The following is a 24,102-nucleotide window of genomic DNA, read 5'->3' on the forward strand; positions in this document are numbered from 1 at the left end:
TAAGAAAATTACCTGAAACTCATTTAAACCAAGATAATGAATAAAGGATAATGCTGAATTACCCTTTCCAGAGGATTTCTTCTCACTGTAACAAGGATCAAAATCTTAAACTGAAAAAAAACTCTTCTATTATCTAGGGATGCCAAGTTATTTTCTGGGACAGTAGGGTTTTCTGAGTGCTTATAGAGTCACGTTACGGATGTGCTTCACTCACCAGGGTGAAGCACGTATCTGACTTTCATCATCCACAGCACTATATATGCCCCCAGGCTATATGGCTAGGTCAGCTTGAGCCACTTCACCTCAAAGCCAGTGACACAGGAGCTATGCACTGGGATTGTCCATGTTATCTCACAAGACTACTGAGAGGGGTGCATGAAGCTGTGTCTTCTGCCCAGAATGTTCACTTGAATACAAAGACTGCATCTGATAAATAACTTTACCTATAACATGGATTCCTACAGTGCCTGTCACTAAAAGGGCGATCTTCTTCTTGAACCACCATCATTATCACCACCACCACCACCACCACCAAGTGCAATAAATGGTGACTGTGTCGAAGTTCCAGGACGAAAGGCTTCATACATGACATTTTCTCCCTATGAGGTTAGAGCATTTCTTTCTACTTATATAACTTCCCACTAGCTGCAAAAGCTGTGAGTCTTGGCCCTACTGTGGTCAGAATTGAAGGACAGGAATGACTCAAGGATACTTTTACAAAAGTTCTGAAATTGTGCCACAAGTGGTGGCCCACTCTAAGAAGGGGCGACCAACCAACACCAGACCAGTCTGGAATCAGAGGAGAGAAACCCCATCCTGGAGAGAAGGGTCCCTCCCATGAAGAAACCAGATGCCCTTGGGATGTCCAGCTGATAAGAGAAAAGTGGATAGGCCTAGGGGAGGCTGAGCAGGAGCTTTTTTCCTGGGGTTCCGTGGTTTCCTGCTGGCTAAGACAAGGCAGATTCTTGCTGATCTGGGGGGCAGATTCTTCCTCTTCCTGCCCCCCAGCCACTAACTGCCTTCAGAAGTGATTTCAGCTCCTTGAGTTTAGTGGAAGATTTTGCTTTGGAGGAGGCCAAGGACAGGAAGTAAGATATAAGCAATAACAAGAAGCCTCACACGTGTTGTGGTGTCTTGACTTCTCAAAGTGCTTGCACAGCCATTATCTCATTTTACAACAACCCCATGAGACAGGTTGAGAAAGTGTTATCTCTATTTTGGAGAAGGGGAAACTGAGATCTCAGGGTTTCCTGAGGAGAAACCCTAGAAGATGAGAAAAGAGTGACAAAGAGCTGCCACAGCAACTATCACCCTGGGACACATGGCGGCTCTAGATGCTGCAGAAAGCTGAGGTCGGGCGGGGAGATCTCTGCCAGGAAGGGCACATCCGGGGTGTGCTGCTCAGCAAGCCGCAGTGGCACTTACTCAAGCCAGGCCTACCCTGGGCCCAGTCTTCTGCATTTCCTGCCCTCCCTGGGGCCGGGCATTGCTCCGGGCATCGGTTCTCCCCATCTTCCTCCTCCTACTTCCCATCATCAGGCTCCACAGTCCCAGAGGCAGGGCTGGTGGGGGAGTTAGGAGCTGTAGGGTGTCTAAATACTCCTTCCTATGACAACTCCAGCCTCTTCCCCACCTGCTTCAATCTTCTAAATGAGCTAAGAACCCGAGATGGCATGACTTACATAAGCAGTCTTAGGCATTCTTTCAACAACTCTAATAAAGGTGATAATAAGAGCTAACACTGAACATTTATTACTAAATTTGAACCTAGGCCATCTAGACCTGAAGCCCATGCTCTTAATCACTACTGTGACTGCCAAGAGACACTGGGCCTGGCACTGGGGGTTTAGCATCCAGCTTAGCTACCTTCATCTTAGCCTTCAAAATGGCTGAACAATGGCCGGAATGGAGTTGCATGCAGGAAGGAATAAGGCAGAGGGAAAGGCTCAGTCAGTAATGGAAGAGGGTCAGTCTCCAGGGCAGAAGCTGATGCTCCTTACTGGCCTCTAAAGCAGGAGTACAGATGGAAGTCTCTAGACTCTTCTCTTTCTCCTGGGTCAGAAGACCGCCTTGAGAATTTCCTCAGGAGCCTGATACATGTATGGAGAAATATGTTCACACCACAATGATGAGAAGAGTTGCGTACCAGGAAAGCTCTGCAGATGGACCCTGTAACTCTGTCCATGGGAGACCACCAAATACAGTACCAGGAACCTCTGAGGGGCACTGATGCAATGAAACAGTGGCACAGGTCCATGAACATGGCACCCGGCAATACCACATCTATGTCTAGTTCCGTACCTTTAATACGGGCACAACTCCCCCCCCACACAGGTAAGACCCATCTCTGCCCACAGCATACACACTTATGGCCCCCTACCTGTCATCACAGTAGGTGAACTTCATGTCCATGCTGTGGCGGCTCAGGAAGGTCTTGCTGTCCAGGGGAATGTCCATGTGGGATGGGTGCTGGATCGGTTCACACATGATGATGAGGCAGGACAGCAGGGGCTCCTTGTAGCCACACAGACTATTGTGAGGAGGGCAGTTGTTGTAGACTTTCACTTGGCCCGTGCAGTGCAAGACCTGAGATAGGCATGGAAGGGTCAGACATGGGGCCGAGTGCTGGGGGTGGGGGTAGGGTCTTAGGCATCCCCCACACTGCCATCGCCCTACACCTGGGACTCCAACCCAGGCCTGATGTTGCCCTACCTTCCAGGTGGCTGACTTGAGGTTGACAGTACGGCCTCTGTTGGTGACCGTGCACTTCATCCTCATGAAGAAGTCCCGCTCTGTGGACATGTCTTTGCTTTTTTTCCCAAAACCAGAGCCTGAATGTGGAAGGATGGGAAGAACCAGCTGAAGTTAGTTTTGTATGGATATTCATGAGAGGGGCCCAGCTGCAGTTTTTTTGGCAGCCTATTGTTTGTATTTTCCAAATATCTGCTCTCTTAGCACCTGTAGTCTGCCATCAACACTGAGCTCCATCATGGCCTGTGGACTAATGGTTCCCACTCTCCAGCTTATCTCCTCCACTGGAGCATTAACTCCCACAAGGTAGGAGCTGCTGCATCATTTGATTTCCCATTGCGTCTGAAACATGGTCAGTGGTTCCTTCAGAGCAACACTTCAGAGACAATGAGTGCATATCAGCCACTAACTCAGCAACCCTTTTCTGGGGCAAGGACCAGGTCCTTGCAGAAATTCCAAGGGACAATCTGGGTGAGGCCACAGTTACTCCAAGAGTGTAAGCCTCACAGGTTAGAAATGTCTCTCAGACACTCCCGTCTTTCCTTTATATAACCTGTCTCTCAGGAGGAATTTAACCCCTCCTGTACTCCATTTGCAAAATGCAATAGCTGTGTTCAGGATACCATGCCATTAGCTTTCTCCCTGAAGTGACATATGTATCAAGGCTCTAGAGAGACCTCTGGTACGAATCTCCTTACAGTGGATTTGGTGAGCAAGTCCACTTTACAGATTAACTCAACCTGGATCATATCCTCTCTTTCAGCAAGAATTAAATAAATCACCAAGACCAGCAATATAGCTTCCTTCCTTATAGTTGCCAAACAGCCTACCCATTCAGGACCATTTTCCACTTTTTGTAAAACAAAATAATGAATAGAGTGCCAGCTGAATCCCACTTGTCTATGTCCAAATCCTGCCTACACCACCATCTCTGGTTCCTACTTTCAAAGATATAATCCTGCCCCTACCCAGCATCATAGAACAATCTGGAGCCTTGTTTCAAATAGTCACACTCCTTCCTCCAGGAACAGTCACCAGCCCCTGCACTTAAACTTCCAGAGGACCATGACTTGACTCACATATTCCTGAAGAGTTATGTGTCAAAGGAATTGTGGCACCCTTGAACAAAACTTCAACACCCTTAGGGGACCCCACTCAGTAAGAGACTGAATAGTGAATTTTTTTTAAAAAAGGAGAGAACATTCCTTCATCACGATTATAAAACCATTTCTCCCACACCAAATTATGATTCTTGCCATTTTAATTTTCAGAGGTGGGGTTAGCATACAATGAGATATACCTGTATCTTGGGATCTGGCCCCACCACGAGGACCAGACCAGTTGTTGGGTATGAGGGGGCTGGAGGGATTCATTTGTGGCTGTTGCTTGGGTATTACTGAGGCCTTTTAACTTGCTAACCTCTAGATTCTCCCCATGTTGACACTGGATCTTTCTTTTTTTTGAAATGGAGTCTCGCTCTGTCGCCAGGCTGGAGTTCAGTGGCATGATCTTGGCTCACTGCAACCTCTGCCTCCTGGGTTCAAGTGATTCTCCTGCCTCCACCTCCCAAGTAGCTGGGATTACAGGCGTGCGCCACCACACCTAGCTAATTTTTCTATTTTTAGTAGAGACAGGGTTTCACCATGTTGGCCAGGATGGTCTCGATCTCTTGATCTCGTGATCCACCCACCTCAGCCTCCCAAAGTCCTGGGATTACAGGCGTGAACCACTGTGCCCGGCCTTGATCATTCTTTCTAAACACTGCTCCACATAGATCACTCCACCCCTGCACAAAAACCTTCAATAGTTCCCCATTGTCTATGGAATAAAGTTCAAGGCCCTCCACCTGGCCTTCAAAACCTTCCGCAATCTGCCTCATGGCTTTGTTTTCCTCTAGGAACTCACACTAACCCTTTAGGTCTAGATTATGAGTCCATCCACAGGCTAGTACCTTCAGTGAAGACTTGCTGATTCATGAGTTTGATCCCAAGTCCTCAATATGCAGATCAAGAGATCTAAAGTTCTACTCAGATAATTAGAGGTCACTTGGCTGTGAATCATGGCACTTGAGAACTGAAAGGTCGTCACCTTTGCCTAGTCCAATACCAGCAATTTGAAAAGACAGACTCTGAGGAACAGAGAAGTAGGGTACTTGCTTCTGGTCACAGACTCAAACTCAGACTATGGTCAGTGGTTGAACTGAGACTAAGAACCCAAAGGCCCAAGGGTTTCTGGAGTAGAGAAGAAATCAATCTTTGGTTTCCTCAGGCTTTCAGCACCTACCCATTCAGAACATGAATCTCTTTTTAGAGAAATTTAGAAAGTGTGGTAGCCCTTTCCCCATAGAACCAGACAAGACATTGAGCAGCCGATCGGGTGCTCTCTGCCAGTGTACTCTAGGACCCAGGTGGCCTAAGGCCTGCAGATGAGAGAGCAGAGGAGCTGGGTGAGGGAGCTGTGGCAGTGGTAGAAGAGGAGGTGGTTGTAATTCTGTACTTTGCAGGCTCAGTCTGTAACAGGGTGGAGGTGAGCCAATGAAGTATCTGCTTTTGCAGCATGTGTGGTAATAAGAGCCAAACCTTGTAGGCTTAGCCTCACTGCCTCTGTTATTCAGGTTGGACAAGCATAAGCCCCATGGCAGTGACAGGTGATATTATTAAAGAGGACATCTAGACATGCACAGAATCTGCCAAGACCAGTGACAGAATCTCAGGTTTGGAAGGGACCTTGACAGTCATTAAGCCCCACTTCTGCCCAAAGCTTCAGTCCTCTTAACAATGTCCCTATTCATGCCTTTGTTGAATGGCCACAGTTACGAGAGAGGAAGCTCCACTGCCATTGCAACGTGCTTTCTGCCTGTGTGGGTCCTCTCATCCACTGGCACCTGCTGGGTATCCCCATGGGTAAGGTCCTGTACGCTAGATCTTTTTAAATCTCTTCTCCGTCAAAACCTACTTGACCTATGTCTCATCAGGGTACCATTTCCTGTGGTAGCTCATCTCCAAAAGTAGCTCCAACAAGCCATGCCTTTTGACACTCATGGCTTTGTGTAGTTTCCTCCCACAATGAGCCAGGGCTGTCCTGTAACATGCTCTAACCAACAACATGGGGCAGAAGTGATGCTCTGCTAATTTGAGGACAAAACCTTGGGAAGGCCTGGCAACTTCCACCTTAGTGCTTCTGGGAGCCCTGAGCTGCCACATGTCTGGCTACCCTAGAGACACCGTATGGAGAGGGAGAGTCTCTGAGACTCCATGGAGTGACTGAACAGTCCCATTGTCCCAGCATGCCAGCTGAATCCAGGGTTCCAGCCACCTGACACAAGGTCCCAGACATGTGTGAGCTATCCTGATCACCCCAGCCTAGTCTGGCCCCCAGATGACTGCAGCCCCACTGACATCACATGGAGTATAAGACCCACCCACTGAACCCACAGAACGCTGGGAGATAATCATCAAAGCCCTATGTTTTAGGTGGTTTGTTCCACAGCAATAGATAACTACAGTAGTTCCTATAAGCACTTTGGCACAGACTGGTTTCTCACTGGTTTGGGTGGTGTCATTTGGCAGAGATGCTTGACTCTTGGGTGATGAAACCTCCTAGAGACAGTGTCCTAACCCAAAGGAGTCCCCTAGTAGTGGGACACCAGGCACCATGCGGGGCCAGCAGGAGATACTTCTGAGTACCGGGTCCTCTCAATGCCCCAATCTCATCTCACAGGCTACACACTTAAACGGAGGGCCAGCCTAGCTAAATTTTTTAAGGACATCCATTTTTCCTGCATTGCAAGGCCATGAGCTATCTCCCTTATACTTGTAGACAAAGGGGAGGCAGATTCCCACCCAGTGGGGGCAAGAAGGAAATAAACACAATTAAGGATACCATTTTTGAGACTCAGGTTCTCACGAATCTCCTCGTGGTCGCAGGGATGAGTGAAGTCAAAGATACTATGTCCTGTTAGCTCCACCTGTTTCAAAAACAAGGTTAGGCATCATTATTCCTAACAGTGAAGTAAAAGACTCCAAGAGGAAGCTGAGCCACCTTCCAGATTTGGAGGCAGGGAGGAGACTGAATTGGGTTTTCTCATAATCCCAGTCCAGTGTCAGGTCCACAGACAGAAAGATGTAATGGGGGATTACTGATGACAGAGTCTGTTAATGAGTCAGTAGAGAGCTGTCTGCCAGGATGGACATAAGCAAAGCCAAACCCAATGCCTGGGGGTGGGACTGTGGCCTGAGGCATGTGGCCTGAGGTCAGCGAGGGTCACAGTGGCCATTTACAGGGAAAGGTCAAGTGGGATTGTGGCTAGCACCTTCTACTCATTTCTACCCCCAGATGGAAACATTTCTTCTTTTGAAAGAGATAGAGGGGGGTGTCACCTGTGTAAGTCCCATGAACTTGCTGATGTTTTCTGACAGAAAGATCATGTCGCCATCTTGGGTCACCACGGCAATGAAACCCTCCAAGGCTTTCAGGTACAAGTTGTCCATCTGCTGGTCAGCTTCAGCTTCAGACTCATTTTCAGAGCAAACTGGAAAGAGAGGGGGGTGGGACAGTTACATGAATGTGGAGTGAAAACAGATGTGACTGGCACAGATAGGCATTTGCCAGGGATGGCGCAAAGGCATCGGGTGGACTCTTCTGGAAACGCGCACTGCCGACCATCTGAATGTCTGCCCCAGCCCGGCAGCAGGCACTGGATGAGCACCACTGCACAGAGGACACCCTGACAGGGGCTGTGAGGACAGTGTGCTTGTTGTGACAACAGTACTTCTGGCACTAGCAACGGGAGCAGTAGGAGCTGCTGTGTGAGTGGTTCGGGGTGGAAGTTTTCCTAGGCTGCCCCCAGCAACCACCTGTACAGCCTGTAGACTCGGCTCTTGTCCCAGACCAAAAACACCTCTTGGGCCCCAGGTCTTTGGTGGTTATACACAGACCACCGACTTCATTTCAGCCCTTTTCTCCTAGTTCATTATTTATCTCCAAAGACATTTACTTATGAAAATTTGTATTTATCCAGTGCAAACATCAATCAAAGTATGCCTGAATATAACGGTACTCATAGAAGCAGGAACAAATTTTAGCTGCTAATATATACTGCAATCACAACATGAAAGGTACTGCACTAAGCATGCTATGTAATCTTCACAGTGACCTACGAGGTAGATACTATTCTTAATCTCATTTTACAGATGAAGTGTACAGAGGTTAAGCCATTTGTCCAAAGGTATAAAGATTGCAAAGTTAGCAAGCTTTGACAGCTGAATCCAGAAGCCACACTCAACCATTCATAGACTTTGGAGTTAAACACAGGTTCTCTTCCTAGATCACCCTCCTATTAGGCTATGACTCTGAATAAGGAACAACCTCTCTGGATATCACTTTCCTCATCAGCTAAATGGGAATAACAATTTCCACCTCTGAATTGTAAGGATTAGATAAGTATGTAAAGTGCCTAAAACTATAACAACAGTAAATTCTTTCTTCTTTCTGCTCCAAGACATGCACTACCCTCAAATTGCTCAGATCCCGGGTGAGGAATATATAGCACTCAGAGATGCAAAGCTAAGTAAAAGTTCAAGGGTGTCATAGCTGGGCTTCCAAGGAAAAGTGTAGATGGGACGAGCTCTAAGGGTCAGAGGACGAGGGGGTCACTTTGGGGTGATCACAGACAACTAACTGTTCCAAAGAAGATTTGCAGAGACTTAGAAAAACAGATTTCACTCTGTGGAATGAAAGAAGGGCCTTCTGAACCAGATGGGATTGTGTGAGCACTGGAAAACCCCTGGAGCAAGCTCCCTCCTAGACTGAAGAGAGGCCCATCTGGCTCAAGAGGAGAATCCATCTTCCAGTCTCAGAGATTGGGCTGGTGAGACAGGCCCAGTGTCCTGGAGGGGCCTCATGTGTCAAGCAAATGTGATCAGAGGAGTACATCTCAAAGCACTGCTTTGGGGAGATTAGTCTGGCAATGGCATACAGAGTGGTTTGGAGAGAGTGAAGCCCAGAGGTGCAGAACAGAGTGAGCAGGCAACTGCATTCTCAGCAGGCTGTACAGGTGGTTGCTGGGTGCAGCCTGGGAAAACTTCCACCCGAACCACCCACACTTTGAGTATCCTGGCCTGTCTAGTATACCTCTGCTATCTGAAAAATACAGACTCGGCTCTTGTCCCAGACCAAAAAAACCTCATAGGCACCAGGTCTCTGGTTGTTATACACAGACCACAGACTTTATTTCAGCCCACTTCTCCTAGTTCATTATTTAACTCCAAAGAATTTACTTATGAAAATTTGTATTTATCCAGTGCAAACATCAATCAAAGTATGCCTCACTTGATTTACAGAACGAGGAGATTAGAGAATAATTTGTCACTTGCAAATATTAATATTCACTTAACTAAAAGGAGTCTTTCAAATGGAGACTATTCTAAGGAATGCAAAATGCAATTCAATGTATGGGCCACTTGGCCAGGGACACATCAATGCTGTGAAATGTGGTTGAAGGGCCTTTCTGCAAGGGCACTGGATTTCTCTTTTATCTTTTTCCTCGAGCCTCTAAATTTAAGCTTTGGGTTACCTGCCGTTACTCCTCAAGAAGAACAAATCCACATTACAAGATCTTCCTACCAAGAGGCTTCAGTGGAGGCACAGGGGACCAGCTACCTTTCAGGACACAGGATGAGAGAACACGCCGGAGTCACAGATGCCTTCTGCACAGCATCACAGTGGGTCCTATCCAGGGATGGGCAAGCCTTCAGAGCCAAGAGTTGGGCTGTACAGAGTAAGGCCCCGTGGCTTTCCCTCTGTTTTGCTAAAATGGTGAAACAAAATTAGGGAAATTCTTTCCTCTCTACACCCTGTTTCAGGTGGGTAGCCTGGAGAAAGGAGAACCACAGGTCATGGGAATGGCCTTATACCATACATATACGCACACCTGATCCCTGCTTGGGGTTTCTGCTGATACACCTGTTCTTTGCCAGCTGACCAGCCCGCTGAAGTGATGATGAACCAATGTCCCAGGTGTGGGTGATGCCACTGTGAATGTTAGCTTTCCCAGCTAAAATCTTCTTTTGAGTGGGGGCTTTAGGGTAGAAAATGACTTAACTCAGGGCTTTCAAATTTGAGTATGCATCAGAATCATCTATAGGCCAGGCTAAAAGAAAAATGTCTGGGACCAGGACTGCTACATAATTTGTGTGGCCCAGTGCAAAATAAAAATGCGAGACCTCTCATTGGAAAAATTAAACCAAGCCTGAGAACCTTCTCAGTGTGGTGCCCTCTAAGACCGCCTGTGCTGCATGCCCATGAAGCTGGCCCTGGATGAGCCCCTGCTGGGTTCCTGGTTCAGTAGGTCTTTAGTGGGAACTGAATCTGTTTGTTCTAAAAAGCTCACAGGTGATGCTGTTCTTTGCCAGCTGACCAGCCCGCTGAAGTGATGATTAACCAATGTCCCAGGTGTGGGTGATGCCACTGTGAATGTTAGCTTCTACTCATAGGACCATATGCTGAGAGCTACTGCCTCAACTCAAAGGTCCTATGAGTGACCTTATTTAGCCTGTGTTGGCAGGTGGTGACTTATTTTGGAGATGAGTGAGGAGAGGTTTTCAGCGCCACTTCAATCACACCAGATAGGTGACCACCTTCTATAGATACACAGAGGCCAACCCTGTGGTTTCTAGCCAACTGAGAAGATATTTTCTCTTCAATTTCTTTGATCTCAGTGGTAACGCTGACTTCAAAATCTGGAGTAATCCCAAGACAACCCTATTTGGGTTAACTAGTCCCAGAGGAAATAGTCCTGCTTAAAATTTCCTGTTTTTAACGGTTCCAACACAGCCAAACTGGTTTCCACCCATGCCCAGTGCATTTGCTTCCAGGAGGTGGCGAAATTGGCTACAACAGCTTCGGGTCAGCTGGCCTCTGGGAGGGAGAGGGGCAATCTAGGGCCACGAAGGGAAACAGAATGTCTTGGGACTAAGGTCACAATGGCTGGAGGAGCAGGAAGCCACCAGGTTGGCCCCAGGAACCCTGCAACGGCAGGGCTGGGGCAGGGTCTCTTCCCTCTGTGGGACTATTTGCTCTCAGCACCTGCTTATTCTCCTGGGAGCTTCTGAAGGAACCTGGCCAGGTCACTCCCAGCTTGCAGCTAAGAATGAAAACTGTGGAGCCAGGAGGTAGACCCTCACCCTGGAGGCATCTCAAAGCATTGCTTTGGGGGATTAGTCACCCTGGAGGCTCATGTCACAAATTGGCTGAAGACCCCTCTGCCCCTTCCCCTGTGAACATTGTGTCTTCCCTGATGTACCATTAATATCCTGCTCAGTGTTAGGGACATGGAAAAATGCACTCATTCCCTACACCGTTATGAAGTTTCTGCTGTGTTCATGTCTGCTTTATGCTAGGCACAAGGTAATCTGTCCACAAGTGTCACTTACTGTGTGCTCAGTCCTGTCCTAAGGAGAATCAGGGATACTGAAAGGTGTAAGAGCAATCCCCTCGGAATCGACAGACTGGTGGGGAAGACAGAGATAAACTGCTGTAAGGTGATGCAACCATCCAGCATCAACTCTTCGTCAGAACCAAGTGAGGAGCCCAGAGTAGGTGCTCAATAAGCCACCAACTGGGTCTGTAAATCATCCTGGGCTCTAGATCTCAGTTACTTGCTTCCGAGGACCCTGCAGGGTTTGACCCCAAAGATGAGAGATGGGTCATTAAAACCAGAGGTGCTCTGCTGAGACGGCGCATGCCCATCCTGGGGAGCATAACAAGATTCTTTAATGCTAAAAATAGCCCCAGTAAACAGGCTTTGATGACTCCCCACAGCCAGGATATGCGCGGGCTGAGGTTTTGGAGCACTTTTTCCGGAGCATCGCTCATTTCCTTCAAGCAGCACCGCCCATGTGGGGTGGGACTTCCTGGGCAGCAGGGGCTGTGCATTGGGAGAGAGCAGGCAGAGTGGCAGAGCAGAGGCTCCTGAGTGGTCTCAGAGACCAGGCTGCCCCACGGTGCTGCTGGTCAGAATACTGGCTGCAATTTTATTCGACCAAGGTCACTTTACCTCTTGTTTCCTACTCCGAGAAGTTCCAGGACTGCTCTGACTGTTCTCAAAGCCATTCTGATGGGGTCTTCCTGGTTCAGACGTGCTTGGCAGTCACCACTTTGTGACCACCACAGGGGCCTTCCTTCTAAGGCTCTGCCTAAACCGATTCCTCCCCTCCACCTGACCCACGGCCTGACTCCCAATCCCCGCCCTCCCGGATGTGCAGACTGCAAGAGCAGTGCCAGTCAAACTATAGGGAAATCATTCTGGGATTGCTTACTGGAGCCTTAGCCATACCTTTAAATGCCACCATTAGCAGGCCTGGGCTTCTCTGATGCCTTTGACAGAAGGCACTGTGTCCTTCCTGATCTTCCTGGACTCCCTGGAAGTCCTGAAAGTCCACTAGGAGAGATTCATGCCTTTGTTCTTTGCATATATCTTACTATCCTATCTTGCCTCTCTGCATTACCCTCCATAAGATGTAGTACAGGACTGGGTTCAGCAAACATCTATTGACTGAGCAGACTTTTTAGTTTAAGTTAAAGGAATGATCTGAACAAAGTCAGTATCTCTAGAAGAGATTGTATATTAGCTGTTCTCACCCATTAACATCCTCACATGAATCAGCTTATTGAGCTCTTTCCAAACAGGACAGAAAAAGGCCTTGATTTGGAGTAGGTGGGACAAAGGGGTGGAGGTAGGGGTGAAAGCCTGGGAACAGAAGTCTGAAAGTGGGGTATGAGAGGGTACCAGAACATGTATCTGCCTGCATAGTTCTTTGTCCCACTTTTCCTGCATGGGAAGGTCATATCGAGCCTTAAAAACTTTAAAATCACATTTTAGTATCTTTCCCTTAGTAGTCTACAGATCAGGAAAACAACCTCTTGTTATAACTGATGTCTTTGCTAAGCAAATGATGAATCCATAATGCAACTGACACTTCTCTTTAGAAACCCTGCTTCATGCTGATCTCCAGCTCCATGGAAAATGAATTTGACTTCATCATGCATGAGTTTGGGCAAGCCCAAAATTTAATTTTACAATGAAAAGCAAATTTTGTATATTCACTGCGGTTTAATGCCCTCAGAATGCAGAGTTGACCCTGATTCGCTCATGGTTTGTGGGGCTCATCTTGAAAGAGGATTTAAGACAATCAAGTGGCATTTCCACCGATGTTCCTGTAAGAGTGTGTTCTGTCCTCAGCCCAGCGTGGAAGCTAATATCATAAAGCTATTGTTTCAGTTTGCTTCCTGTGATATGAATCTCAATCGGCAGCCCAGACCCACAGCCTGAATTTCTCAACGTTGAGGTTTCCTCTCCAACATTCCCACACAGAACAGCCTACTGTGAAAATCAAAGGGAAACATGTTACTAAGTAAAGAGAAACTTTTCTAAAGAAAAACCTGGTATTTTTTAGCCTTTTGAACTTTGAGGTATGCAACCAGCTATTTCCTATTATAAAGTGAGCCAAAATTGGTACTCACCTTTGTTAGAAATGCTTAAATAATGAATGTGTGGGTTGTTTTGCCTTGGAAAAGCTTGACAACTCTGCATTTTGATAGAAATTGCTAGAAGATAGGTTACAGGATAGTAAGAATTTACATTGGGTTTTCTTTTACATCATTTCTCCAGAAGCCTATATTTAATATAAATCAATATATTTGTTTATAATAATTTTTATTTCTAAGCTGTAACTTATTGAGACCTTAATATGTGGCAGGCTAGAGGATAAGGCCTTTTATATCTATTATCTCAATCCTCAAATAACATTGCAGGGTAAGCACCATTATTCCCTTTGTGCAGATGAGGAAACTAAAGCTCAAAGAGAAATTTTTACAACATTGCAGAGAAAGAAAGCAGCCAAACTAAGATTCCAGTGCAGGTCTATCTGCCCACAAATCCTGTACTCTTCTTCATGATGCTACATGTGTTGGAAAAGCAAAATACGATTTAGAAAGAAAAAGATCTTGTCTCACAATTTCTGAAAGTAATTCAACAATCAGTCTAGAGAATGCGTAGCCGAAGTCTAAGAGAGAAGTCAGAGAAAAGCGGGTGCTGAGAAACCATCTCCTCCTCCCTGGTCTGTGCTCGTTCGGTGAGAACTTCTCCTTCAAGGACACCAGGACCACATGGCCAAAAGTAGAAACTTTTTATCCCTTTCCTTCATTTCTTTCCTTGGGACAGAGAGGACCAGAGCTGACAGGCTAAGGGCTCTAGCTGGTATAGGGCCAAGCCCAGCCAGAGGGCAGGCAAGTTTGTGTCCACAACTTTCAACAGGCTCCTGAGATGGGACAGATAAGGGATGTCCCAGTGTGGCCACTCTGGTCCTATCTCTGTGGGTGTGTTTAGCACACAGGGGTTCTCATCAGCACACGAGGGCTCACACCAGCACACACACGGGTAGATGTGCTCAGAGAGCCCAGCCTAACTCCTGGCCTTCTCCAGGCCAACCTTTGAACCACTGAGACAGACAGCCAGGCCCAGGAGGGCAAGCATGGAAAACGAAGCCCTGCACTAGGGGGAAGGACAGGAATAATTCTCTGAATGTGTGAGGACCTCCTCCCCATCACACTGGCCCCCAGCTGCCTCTGTTGACCTTCGTTCCCCTACCTTCTCCCTTCCCCCACACCCGACACCCCAGCCCTTGTCAACATCTTAGCCTGACCAGGTTTACTAAATGCTCTTGCCGTCCCATGTCTGTTTTCCCATGGACCAAAATTCAAAAGGACTTGAATTCCAGGTGCAAGTTCACCATGTGCTAAATGTGTGACTTTGAGCAATATTAACCTGTCTGTCCTTCACTTATCTGTGTAACAAGGAGAAACACTCAACGAGTCCAAATTTAGTCAGAGGCGTTCTACAATTAATATACAGGTTGACTGTCCCTAATCTGAAAATCTGAAATCTGAAATGCTTCAAAATCCAACACAACATTCAAAGGAAATGCTCATTGGAGCATTTCAAATTTCAGATTTTCGGGTTAGGGATGCTCAACTGATAAATACAATGCAAATATTCCAAAATCCGAAAAAATTAAAAAATCAAAAATACTTCTGGTCCCAAGCATTTCGGATAAGGGATACTCAACCTGTATTACCCCTTCTGGGGCTTTGTGTTGGTGGAGGAATTGGAGTGGTGATGAAGGAAGCAATGATTAATCCAAAGGAATTAATGTCTAAGAGCACAATCTCAAGTACCACAGCAGGAAAGCAGGGAAGAGGGGTCTCATTGTGGGGAAGGGGCCTTCATCCAGTCATGAAATCCTCCACTGTCTACTCTTTATATGTAAAGATGACTGCAACATTAGCTGACTTTGCCCTCAGTTATCCAGGAAGACAAGCCTTTTTAAAGGGAGGGGTGCACAAATGCCCTGTGATGGAGTCTCCCGGCCTTTCTTATATCCAGCAATCCAACCCTTGCCAGGGCTCAGCCCGCTGTTCTCTCTCGGCAGCATCTAGGGCCATGTATCTGCCATTGTCTTGCATTGTTCTTTGAAAGTATTTATAGACCCTATCTTCCCCCTTGGCTCTCCTGCTCTTGTCTGCACATTTCGCCTCTTTAGGCCTAGCCTTCCAACCCCAGGCCCACTGAACTGTCGTCCTATTTTCTGAAAGTCTGTCCCCCATATCCTTCCTGTACTCCAGGGACTAGAATAGTACATTCTGGTCTGGCCTCCCAGCCTCACACTGGATTCCCTCTTTCCCAGAATAGCCACTTCATAACAGGATGGCGGAATCCACCGTCTCCAAGGCACCAGGCTTACTCCGGAAAACTGAAAAACCACCACCAAAGAACCCTCCCTCCCCGAGTGCCTCCCTCACGCTCACCCGTCAGACACTGTCCCCACCTGTGGCACCAGACCAGGCGGGGAGGAGCACAACACGCTGCCCAGCATCCTGACAGAACTGACACCCCTGACGAGAATGTCACATAGGATCTGAAACCAGAAGACTTCTCAGGACACCTGTTTCTGGTCAGGACGCATAGGAAATGGTTTCCTGAAGAATGTAACTGAGAAAAAGCAAATGCTGTGTGAACTGTGGAGTTGCAGAGGTACCCGGGACGGGAGAACCAGTTGTTTTCTGGGGAGGGGTGATGCTCTCGGCTGTCAGCTGTCAAGGACTCCCCAGTGTGAGTGAGCTCAGCCAGGCCAGGTGATTTACAGACATCATTTCAGTCCATTCTCACCGACAGCCTGGGCAAGAAGTATGTTTAACGCCATTTTATAGATGAGGAAACCAATGTTCAGAGAGACTAAATGATTTGCTTGGCCTAACTGGCTTCTCAGAGGGAAAAGATCATCTGGGCACGCCTACTTGCTGTTCTAGGGAAAGCACTGGAAGTTAAGGATGAGAAGGCATCCTACAGACTCAATCTAGTGTGGAGGATGGGTCTTATGGGCCAGATGGCAACAAACTGAGAAGTCAGCAAAAGCTGTCCTTGGTTCTCCCAGCCCGTGTTCTCCCCAGCCTCTGGGTGCCCGTGTTCTTCCCTGGTCCTGTCCCTGCCCTCCTCTCACGGCTGGATTCACAGTGAAGGTCACTGCTGGAAGAGAGATGTTTAACACGAAGGAATAAAGCACTCATGATGGTGATTCTGTGGGTGAAAGTTCTGTAGTGGGAAGACTTTCCAGCTCTGGCAGCAGAAGGGTCCCCTGCATATAGGAACATGCTGGTAAGGCTGGCATCTGCCCAGCCTAGGGGAGCCTGCTGGCCTTACCTGAGGAGAGGAGCTTGTGTGTTCGCAGGAAGCTGATCGCCAGTCGCATGATGGAGGCCTTGTCCAGATGGGAGCTCACGCTGTGGGGCAGAGGCAGCTCATGGGCCAGCTCGTAGAACACCTCCGTCTCCTTGCTCCGCCGGCACCGTGCGGCATCCCGGGACTTCTCCTTCCTCCTCTCCGAGCTACTCCTAAGTGGAAAAGAAGGGGTTAGTCCCGGTAAGATTACTGTCAGCCTATCATACCTCTGGCCAGGATATCCCCATGGCCCCAACCCACAGCGCAGCCACACTACCCCACTGGACTGATCTGGGCTCACACCAGTCATCTGAGCCACACACAAGCTGCTTTGTATTGTTAGCTCTGCTTTTGTGTGTGTTGGTGTCTTTGCAACCAACGTCCTCCTCTTGCATGCCCTGTGAAGGCCAGAACAGGGCTTCACATGGGTGGAGTCTGGGCAAAGACTTGCTGATTAAATTAACTGGCAATGCCTGGGACCTGGCCCTGGATTATCTGGGGATAGGGGTGAATGTCCAGGGATGGAAAGAGAAGGATAAGGAAGCTATGATCAGTGGCTCAGATGGCTTTGTCAAGGGCTCTGGAGAACACGATAAAAAACTGCTTTAAGGTTCTTTTTCTGCATAAGACACATTCAGAAAAAATTAAGAGTAGTACTGAACCCTAGATCCCGCTTCATATCAGAGAGTGATTTCCACAGTAAAAACTGAAAATACCATTACAGCCCAAGAACAGTTAGCCAGACACCCAACAGTCTAGAGTACCAACGTGCATTCTGTCAAGGATTAAAAAGGAGTGGGCACAAACATTTTCTAAGCACTGCCAGCATAGGTTGCCAGGCTGTCTCAGCCGCATTCTCCTCTTTGCTGCAGGATGGAAGGAAAGATGACACGCACTGAAGCTTGCCTCTTTTCAGGAAGTCCTAAAGAAATCCTGGACTTTCTTATAAAGTCCATGGCAAGTTCTAACACAGGCAAATTTAAAAGCCAGAATGTTTAGATTGGAGTTCTAACTTCTCTGCTCGTTAGCTCTGTAAATAAATAATTTAAATTGCTTAGCCTCAGTCTCCTCATCTGTAAAATGACAACAATAGTGCTTACCCTACAGAGTTAATTGTGAGGACTAAATGTGATAATTTATATAAAATCTTTAGCACTAAGCCTGTTCCACCAACTGTAAGCAATCGATGTTAGCTAATACTAATTAAAAAGATGGCCATGAAAAGGCAATCATGAGAGTTAAAAAGTTACAAAACAGTACAGGACAATTCTGTTTTCATAGAAATGTATTATACATAATACTTCTATAACTTATATAGGAGAAAGGCTAGATGTATAATAACTACTATTATAGGTATCACAGAAACAGTTCTTACAAGTACTTTTTTTTTTCATTATCATACTTTAAGTTCTAGGGTACATGTGCACAATGTGCAGGTTTGTTACATATGTATACATGTGCCATGTTGGTGTGCTGCACCCATTAACTCATCATTTACATTAGGTATATCTCCTAATGCTATCCCTTCGCCCCCCCTCCCCACAATAGGATCCGGTGTGTGATGTTCATCTTGGCTTATTTAAACTCACACAACTGCCTTGGAAGTAGGCATTATTATTATTATTATACCTAATTTACATATGAGGAAACTGCCCCATAGAGGCCAAGTAATTCACCTGTGGCCTCCAGCAGGTAAATGGGGAAGTTGGGCTTTGCACTGGGCAGGTGGGCCCCAGAATCATGGCACTTAACCACCAATGACTGTCCTGTCTCCTTCTACTCACAAATGTTAGCAGTTGCAGGGTAGTGAGGTTACAGGAAGTTTTTTTGGTTTTTGTTTTGCTTTATAGTGCTTATCTGTGTCTTCTTGTGTTTCTGTAAATAACCTATATTGCATATTTAATAAAGAAACAAATCTGTTTTTTTAATTTTTTAAAAGGCATCTAAGCCGGGCATGGTAGTATTTGAACCTGTAGTCCCAGGTACTTGGGAGGGTGAGATGGGAGGATCACCTGGGCCCAGGAGTTCAAGACCAGCCTGGGCAATATAGTGAGACCTCGTCTCTATAAAAATATAAATAAGATAAAATTAAAAAGTGTCCAGCGCGGTTCATAGGTTTCAAGGCCTCAATTCAGTTAGCTCCAGCTGGCTTGCTCTGTCCTGCCATCTGAGATTCCAGAGACTGCTCCTCCTTTTGTTTGGCTTTGCAGCCTGTTATTTGGACAGAAAATCTGTATTTTGGGATTCATGGAATGTGAACATGCCTCTCAAATCCCTCAAGATTTGGGGCAGAAGCACTGTTTTGATTTTACAACATGCTTCATTTAAAAAGACAGACTGTCCAGCTCTGTGGATGGATTAAGCATCATATACTCGGATTAAAGGACGAATTGTCCAACAGCTGTTGATGGGCAAGAAGAACCTTCAGAAAAATTGTGAAATGAGTGAAACTATTTTTCTTGTCCTAGCTCCCTTTTCTGCTTCCTTTACCTAATCCCTGTTTCCCTCTCTCCCTGACTTCCAACCCTCAGGACACCTACTCCTGCACCCTTCTTTCCCCACCTTCTCAGGAATTGCCCTGATTAGACCTTTAGTGGCAGTTTTTATACTAGTCCCTCCCATTTGCATTTTAATCCTGACCTGATTGTGGAGAAAAAGTTAAAGAATTGCACGTATTCTGGCACAGGAAAGGAGGATGGGAAGAGGGCAGGATGCTGAAACCACACACATCATGCCTTTGGGTCATGAGAGTCAGGTGAAAGATGCTGGATTTCATTCTCTAGCACTAACTCTTGGGCTCTCCAACAAAAGCATCATCAACACATAACTTCATCATCAGGGGCCAAGATAAGCCATCCTGAAGCAAAAGCAATCCCAGCACAGGCTATGGCATTAACGCCAATATCTGCATGCACAAGGCTTCCCTCTGCCATTGGCCCCTTCCTTGGAGTAGAAGAGGCAGAGAGGAAAAGCCAGGTAGGGAAAAGGCAATCTGGAGTCAATGCTCTGACAATGGTATCTGATATGTGAGTCTTGCTATAATTTTTGTGCCTAGTGCTATACCAAGAACCTTTCATATATTAGCTCATTATACTCTTCCTAACAACAAAATAAAGTAGGTATTGTTTACACAATTTAGAGATGTGGAAACTGAGGCTCAGGCATAGTATGTCATTTGCCCAATGTCACAAAGCCAACGCCTACATAAGCCATTGAAGGCTTTGTAGTCAGTGAGCAGACACTTAGAAGTCCTGAAATACACAGGGGATTCCTATCTAATTCCATCCTTGCAACCAAGTGAGGTGGGCAACACAGGTGTTGTCACTGTTCCCCTTTCACAGATCTGAAAACAGACACTTGAGCAGGTAAGTTACTTGCCTAGAGCAATCCAGCTAATCAGTGGCAGAGCTAGGGCTAGAACCCTGCTCTTCCTAGGCGGATACTCTTCTCACTGCTTAATGGTAGGAGATAGTGGCTTTAGCAAGAAATAAAGAAACAGCAACATCTTAACTTCCAGAAAAAGAAAGCTTGAGAATCTAAGGCAGCCTCTTGGTTCAAAAGTTAGGGAGGTGGGATGTCAGCTGAAACTAAAAGGACAAATAATAATACCTTTGCAGAAAGCACTTTTTCTTAACATGTGTTGTCTCATTTGATTCTCACAACCCTGAGAGATAGAAATTATCATCCCCATTTAATAAATGAGGATGTGGAGATTTAGAGATATTAAATAATTTGCTAAAAACATTGTCTCAAACCTAGTTCTTCTGGGTCCAAGATCAAAAGTTTTTCCATTGGCAGCAAGGAAACTATCATTTACTGTACAACTTTGATGTTCCCAGTGCTGTGCTGATACTTTCCCACAACCTGGATGTTCACACATACTTTGGGAAGCAGAGGCTAAGACTTTTTTAAATACAGTGACAAAAATTTCATGAGGGGAGCCTCCTGTCTTTAAGCGAGCACCCATTCACCTTAGAAGAACACCTGGAATGTTAAGAGTAGGACTAAGAACTAGCATCAGAGTTCAGATGGGGTCGGAGGGGGAAGAAGGGACTCAGTGCTGTGGGCCTTAGCAGACACAGGTGCCAGTCACAGTAGTGCTCGGAATGTGGTAGAATCTTATCAGATGTGGCTCGGCAGTGCTCCATAAAAGCAGCAGGTCCAACCCTGCCGCAGTATCTATCTATGCCGCAGGTGAAGAACAAGCTGTTTCTGTTTGTTTTGGGTTTGGTTTTTTTCCCCTGGACATTTTAATATGCACAAATTTATAGTTAGTCTCCCCGAGGTGGAAGCTCACATTCTGAAACATTTGATCCCAGCTAAAGTTAACAACCACTTAAGCCAGGCAGCCAGTCAAAAGATAAAACAATACTGAACGTCCTAAAATTGTCAGCAGAGATATGCTACAATTCATCCAGGATAAACCTCTTTGCCCAGAGCTTCGCTATCTTAAAAACATCTTCTTTTAGGTCACTGCTCCAAGCATGGCTTAGGGATCCCTACTTAAGTCATGAATCTAAGGATGATCTGTTCTTGGTCAAGATGACCTTGGTTCCTGACTTCCATACGAACATAGCCTGGAGTGAGGCCCCAAGATGTCTGTCACCAGTAACACCGAGGGGTTGGCTGCCTAATGAGCTAGACTTGTAGAGTGATTAGAACTCACATGCCTAATGCCTGTGGCCATTCAGGTATCAGAACAATATGCCTATTACCCTATAAGGTTAAATGGCTTAGAAACAGAATGGGTTTCAGCAGGTAGAGATGACTGAAGCTAATTAAGCCAGCTGGGATCAGTCTATTGGTTGGTGGTGAAATTCTAAGCTGGTGCCAATTTGCAAGAAGCTGAGAATGGAGGAAATAAAGGTCAAATGCAATTGGGAGAGGTCTAGTGACACTTCCATGAGGCTTGTGGCTGCTGTACAGGGGCTGTCTGATGGGAGAAACACACCCAGCTCCAGGTTCCAGAGATGAGGAAGAGTCACTGGTCCCCATACTTATTGGGGCAGAACCAAAGTCACTGGTTCTCAGTTTTGCTGCTCACTGGAGTCACCAGAGGAACCTTAAAAGACAGATGCCTGGGCTCTACCCCCGAGATTCAGATTTAACGTCTCAGGTGCAGGCTGGGCAATGGGAGTTTTAAAAGCTCCCCATGTGTAGCCAGGGCTGAGGACCACAGTTCCAAAGCAGCCAGTTTTTAAAGGAAGGGTGGGTGGGTGGGTGGGGGTGTGTGGTGGGGGGAGGCAGATGGGGTTGGACTTAAATGTTTTTGGAGATGCAAACAGCTATGTCACCTTCTCAAAGAGTAGGAAGAAAAGGAAACACATTTATTTAGTACTGGGGCCAGGTGCATTTAATAAACAGTCTCATTTGATCCTCACTTAAATGATGAAGTGTTATTGGCCCCATTTTTGCAGAGCAGTGGTTCTCAATTTTAGCCTGCATCAGAATCACCTGGAGGACTTATTAATACATAGATTTCTGGGCCTGTGATCATGTGTCTATGGAATACTGACACCGAGATCCACTTCCAAAACCTAACCACACTCTTTCCCTCTACCATGCACTGTGTCCAGCAAATTTGAAGTCACCATCACAAGCCAAATAGTTGTTTATCTAGGAGTTGGCGTGATCACCACTGTACCAGGCGCTATGGCTAATAGGAAGAGGGAGATGAAAGTAATGAGACATCTGAAATGGATGCCACACAGAAGGTGGCTACCCTTCAAAGAAGCCACCTTGGGAGAAGCCTGTAACTTTATGCTGGTGGGTGGCCATTGCTCTGTCTTTTGGGAAGTCTTTTTACAATTAACTTCAGAGCCACATAAGAAAATCAGTCACAACTCTTCAAAGGACACACTTCATTTCAAACCCTAAACAATATCCAGTTTACCCACCCCGTTATTCACTGGACTTAGCTGTGGATGGATTGTGGTTGTTTGATAGGATAAAATGTGCCCTCAAAAGATAAGACTTTGCCACAATTGAAGGTATTGAAAAGAATGGTCTTGGCTCTGAGGGCCATTCCAAAGGAGTGACAGAAATGTCTGAGATGCAGGCAGTGTTCCAGTGGTCAGTGTTCTAGATACATTCTGATGTCCAACGGCTGCAGTGATCAGTAGGGGAATCTATCACAAAGGGGAGGAAAGGTATCAGTGTTAGATAGTGAACACCGAAAATAGGCCAGACACAGTGACTCATGCCTATTAATCACAGCACTTTGGGAGGCTGAGGTAGGAGGACTGCTTGAGCCCAGGAGTTTGAGACCAGCTAGGCAACACAGAAAGACCCCATCTCTAAAAAAATTAGAAATTAGCTGGGCATGGTGGTACACACTGGTGGTCCCAGCTACGCAGGAGGCTGAGGCAGGAGGATCCCTTGACCTGGGAACTTGAGGCTGCAGTGAGCCATGCACCACTGCACTCGAGCTCAGGTGACAGTGAGAACCCATCTCAAAGCAAAACAACAAAAAGTTACAAATTCAGAATAGAAAATATAAATTAGCAAATTGAGGAGGAGCTGGCCAGATCAGACAGACTTTGACAAGAGAAAAAAGGCATTAATATGCTTTAATATACACACCTCTCCTGAGGGGCATGGTCTCTATCCTGAAAGAGACCACAGACCATCTGGGAGATAAGACTAATAATCCAGACTAGTATATCAAAAGTCTACAAGAGGGGACAAAGAAGAGAGAAGACATGAGACTGGAGTGGCTGAAACAGGGACAAATGCTTTCACTTGCCACTTCCCTGAACGAGGAATCCTGGAAAGCGTCTCATACCTCAGCCTCCCAACCTCCCCTCCGCTGGGGCTGAGCCTCCAGCTCTCTGACCTACTCTGACGGTCTGTGTCCCTGGAGCAGAGGCCCTGGACTGCATTCAGAGCTGACAGTAATGTCTGGGGCTCACCCAGCGTGGCCCTCTAATGGTCAATTCTGCTTGGGCTGACTGGAGATACTTATCTACTGGCCTTCTCAGCCCCAGGCAGCCTTATAGAAGAGAGCAGCAGATTCAATTACTAAGCAGCCCATCTGGGGCTCCAGATAACCCAGCTCCTTACGTAACCGGAGGACACGTGGACTCCCCAGCCCAGCTGGGAAAAGCTGTGCATACACAGGAATAATCATAATGAACTGTCCCTGTGCTGGGCTTCCTCAAGCCCAAGCCTTAGTGGGTGCCAAGGTCTGAATGTTTATGTCCCCTCAAAATACTTATGTTGAAATCCCCACTCCCAATGTGATGGTATTTGAAGGTGGAACCGTTGGGAGGTGATTAAGTCATGACAGTGAAGTTCTCGTGAATGGGATTAGTGCACTTGTAAAGGAGGCCCAGGGGAACGCTCTCACCCCTTCCACCACGTGGAGACACAGCTATGAACCAGAAAGTGGGCCCTTACGAGACACTGAATCTGCCGGCACCTGGATAGTGGACTTCCTGGCAGCCAGAACCATGAGAAATGAAACTCTGTTGTTTATAAGCCACTCAGTTTATGGTATCTTGTAGCTGCCCAAATGGGCTAAGACAGTGGGGCATTCTTTATTGTACATATTAGTGAGTAATACCACTTTACATTTG

General features: G+C 46.6%; 1 protein-coding gene across 2 annotated transcripts in view; it reads right to left on the minus strand.

Annotated features, from left to right (window-relative positions):
• Positions 1-24,102, minus strand: part of EPAS1 (endothelial PAS domain protein 1) — a 90,594-nt gene that overhangs the window by 22,900 nt on the left and 43,592 nt on the right. For both annotated transcript variants that reach the window (XM_005575965.4, XM_074011854.1), the window contains 5 exons: positions 16,508-16,698; positions 7,131-7,282; positions 6,634-6,718; positions 2,713-2,831; positions 2,381-2,586 (listed from right to left, as the gene is read on the minus strand). In XM_005575965.4, the coding sequence (XP_005576022.3) occupies positions 2,381-2,586; positions 2,713-2,831; positions 6,634-6,718; positions 7,131-7,282; positions 16,508-16,698 (753 nt within the window). The remainder of the gene's footprint in view (positions 1-2,380; positions 2,587-2,712; positions 2,832-6,633; positions 6,719-7,130; positions 7,283-16,507; positions 16,699-24,102) is intronic.

This window comes from Macaca fascicularis, chromosome 13 (assembly GCF_037993035.2).
Source record: "Macaca fascicularis isolate 582-1 chromosome 13, T2T-MFA8v1.1".
Lineage (NCBI taxonomy): Eukaryota > Metazoa > Chordata > Mammalia > Primates > Cercopithecidae > Macaca > Macaca fascicularis.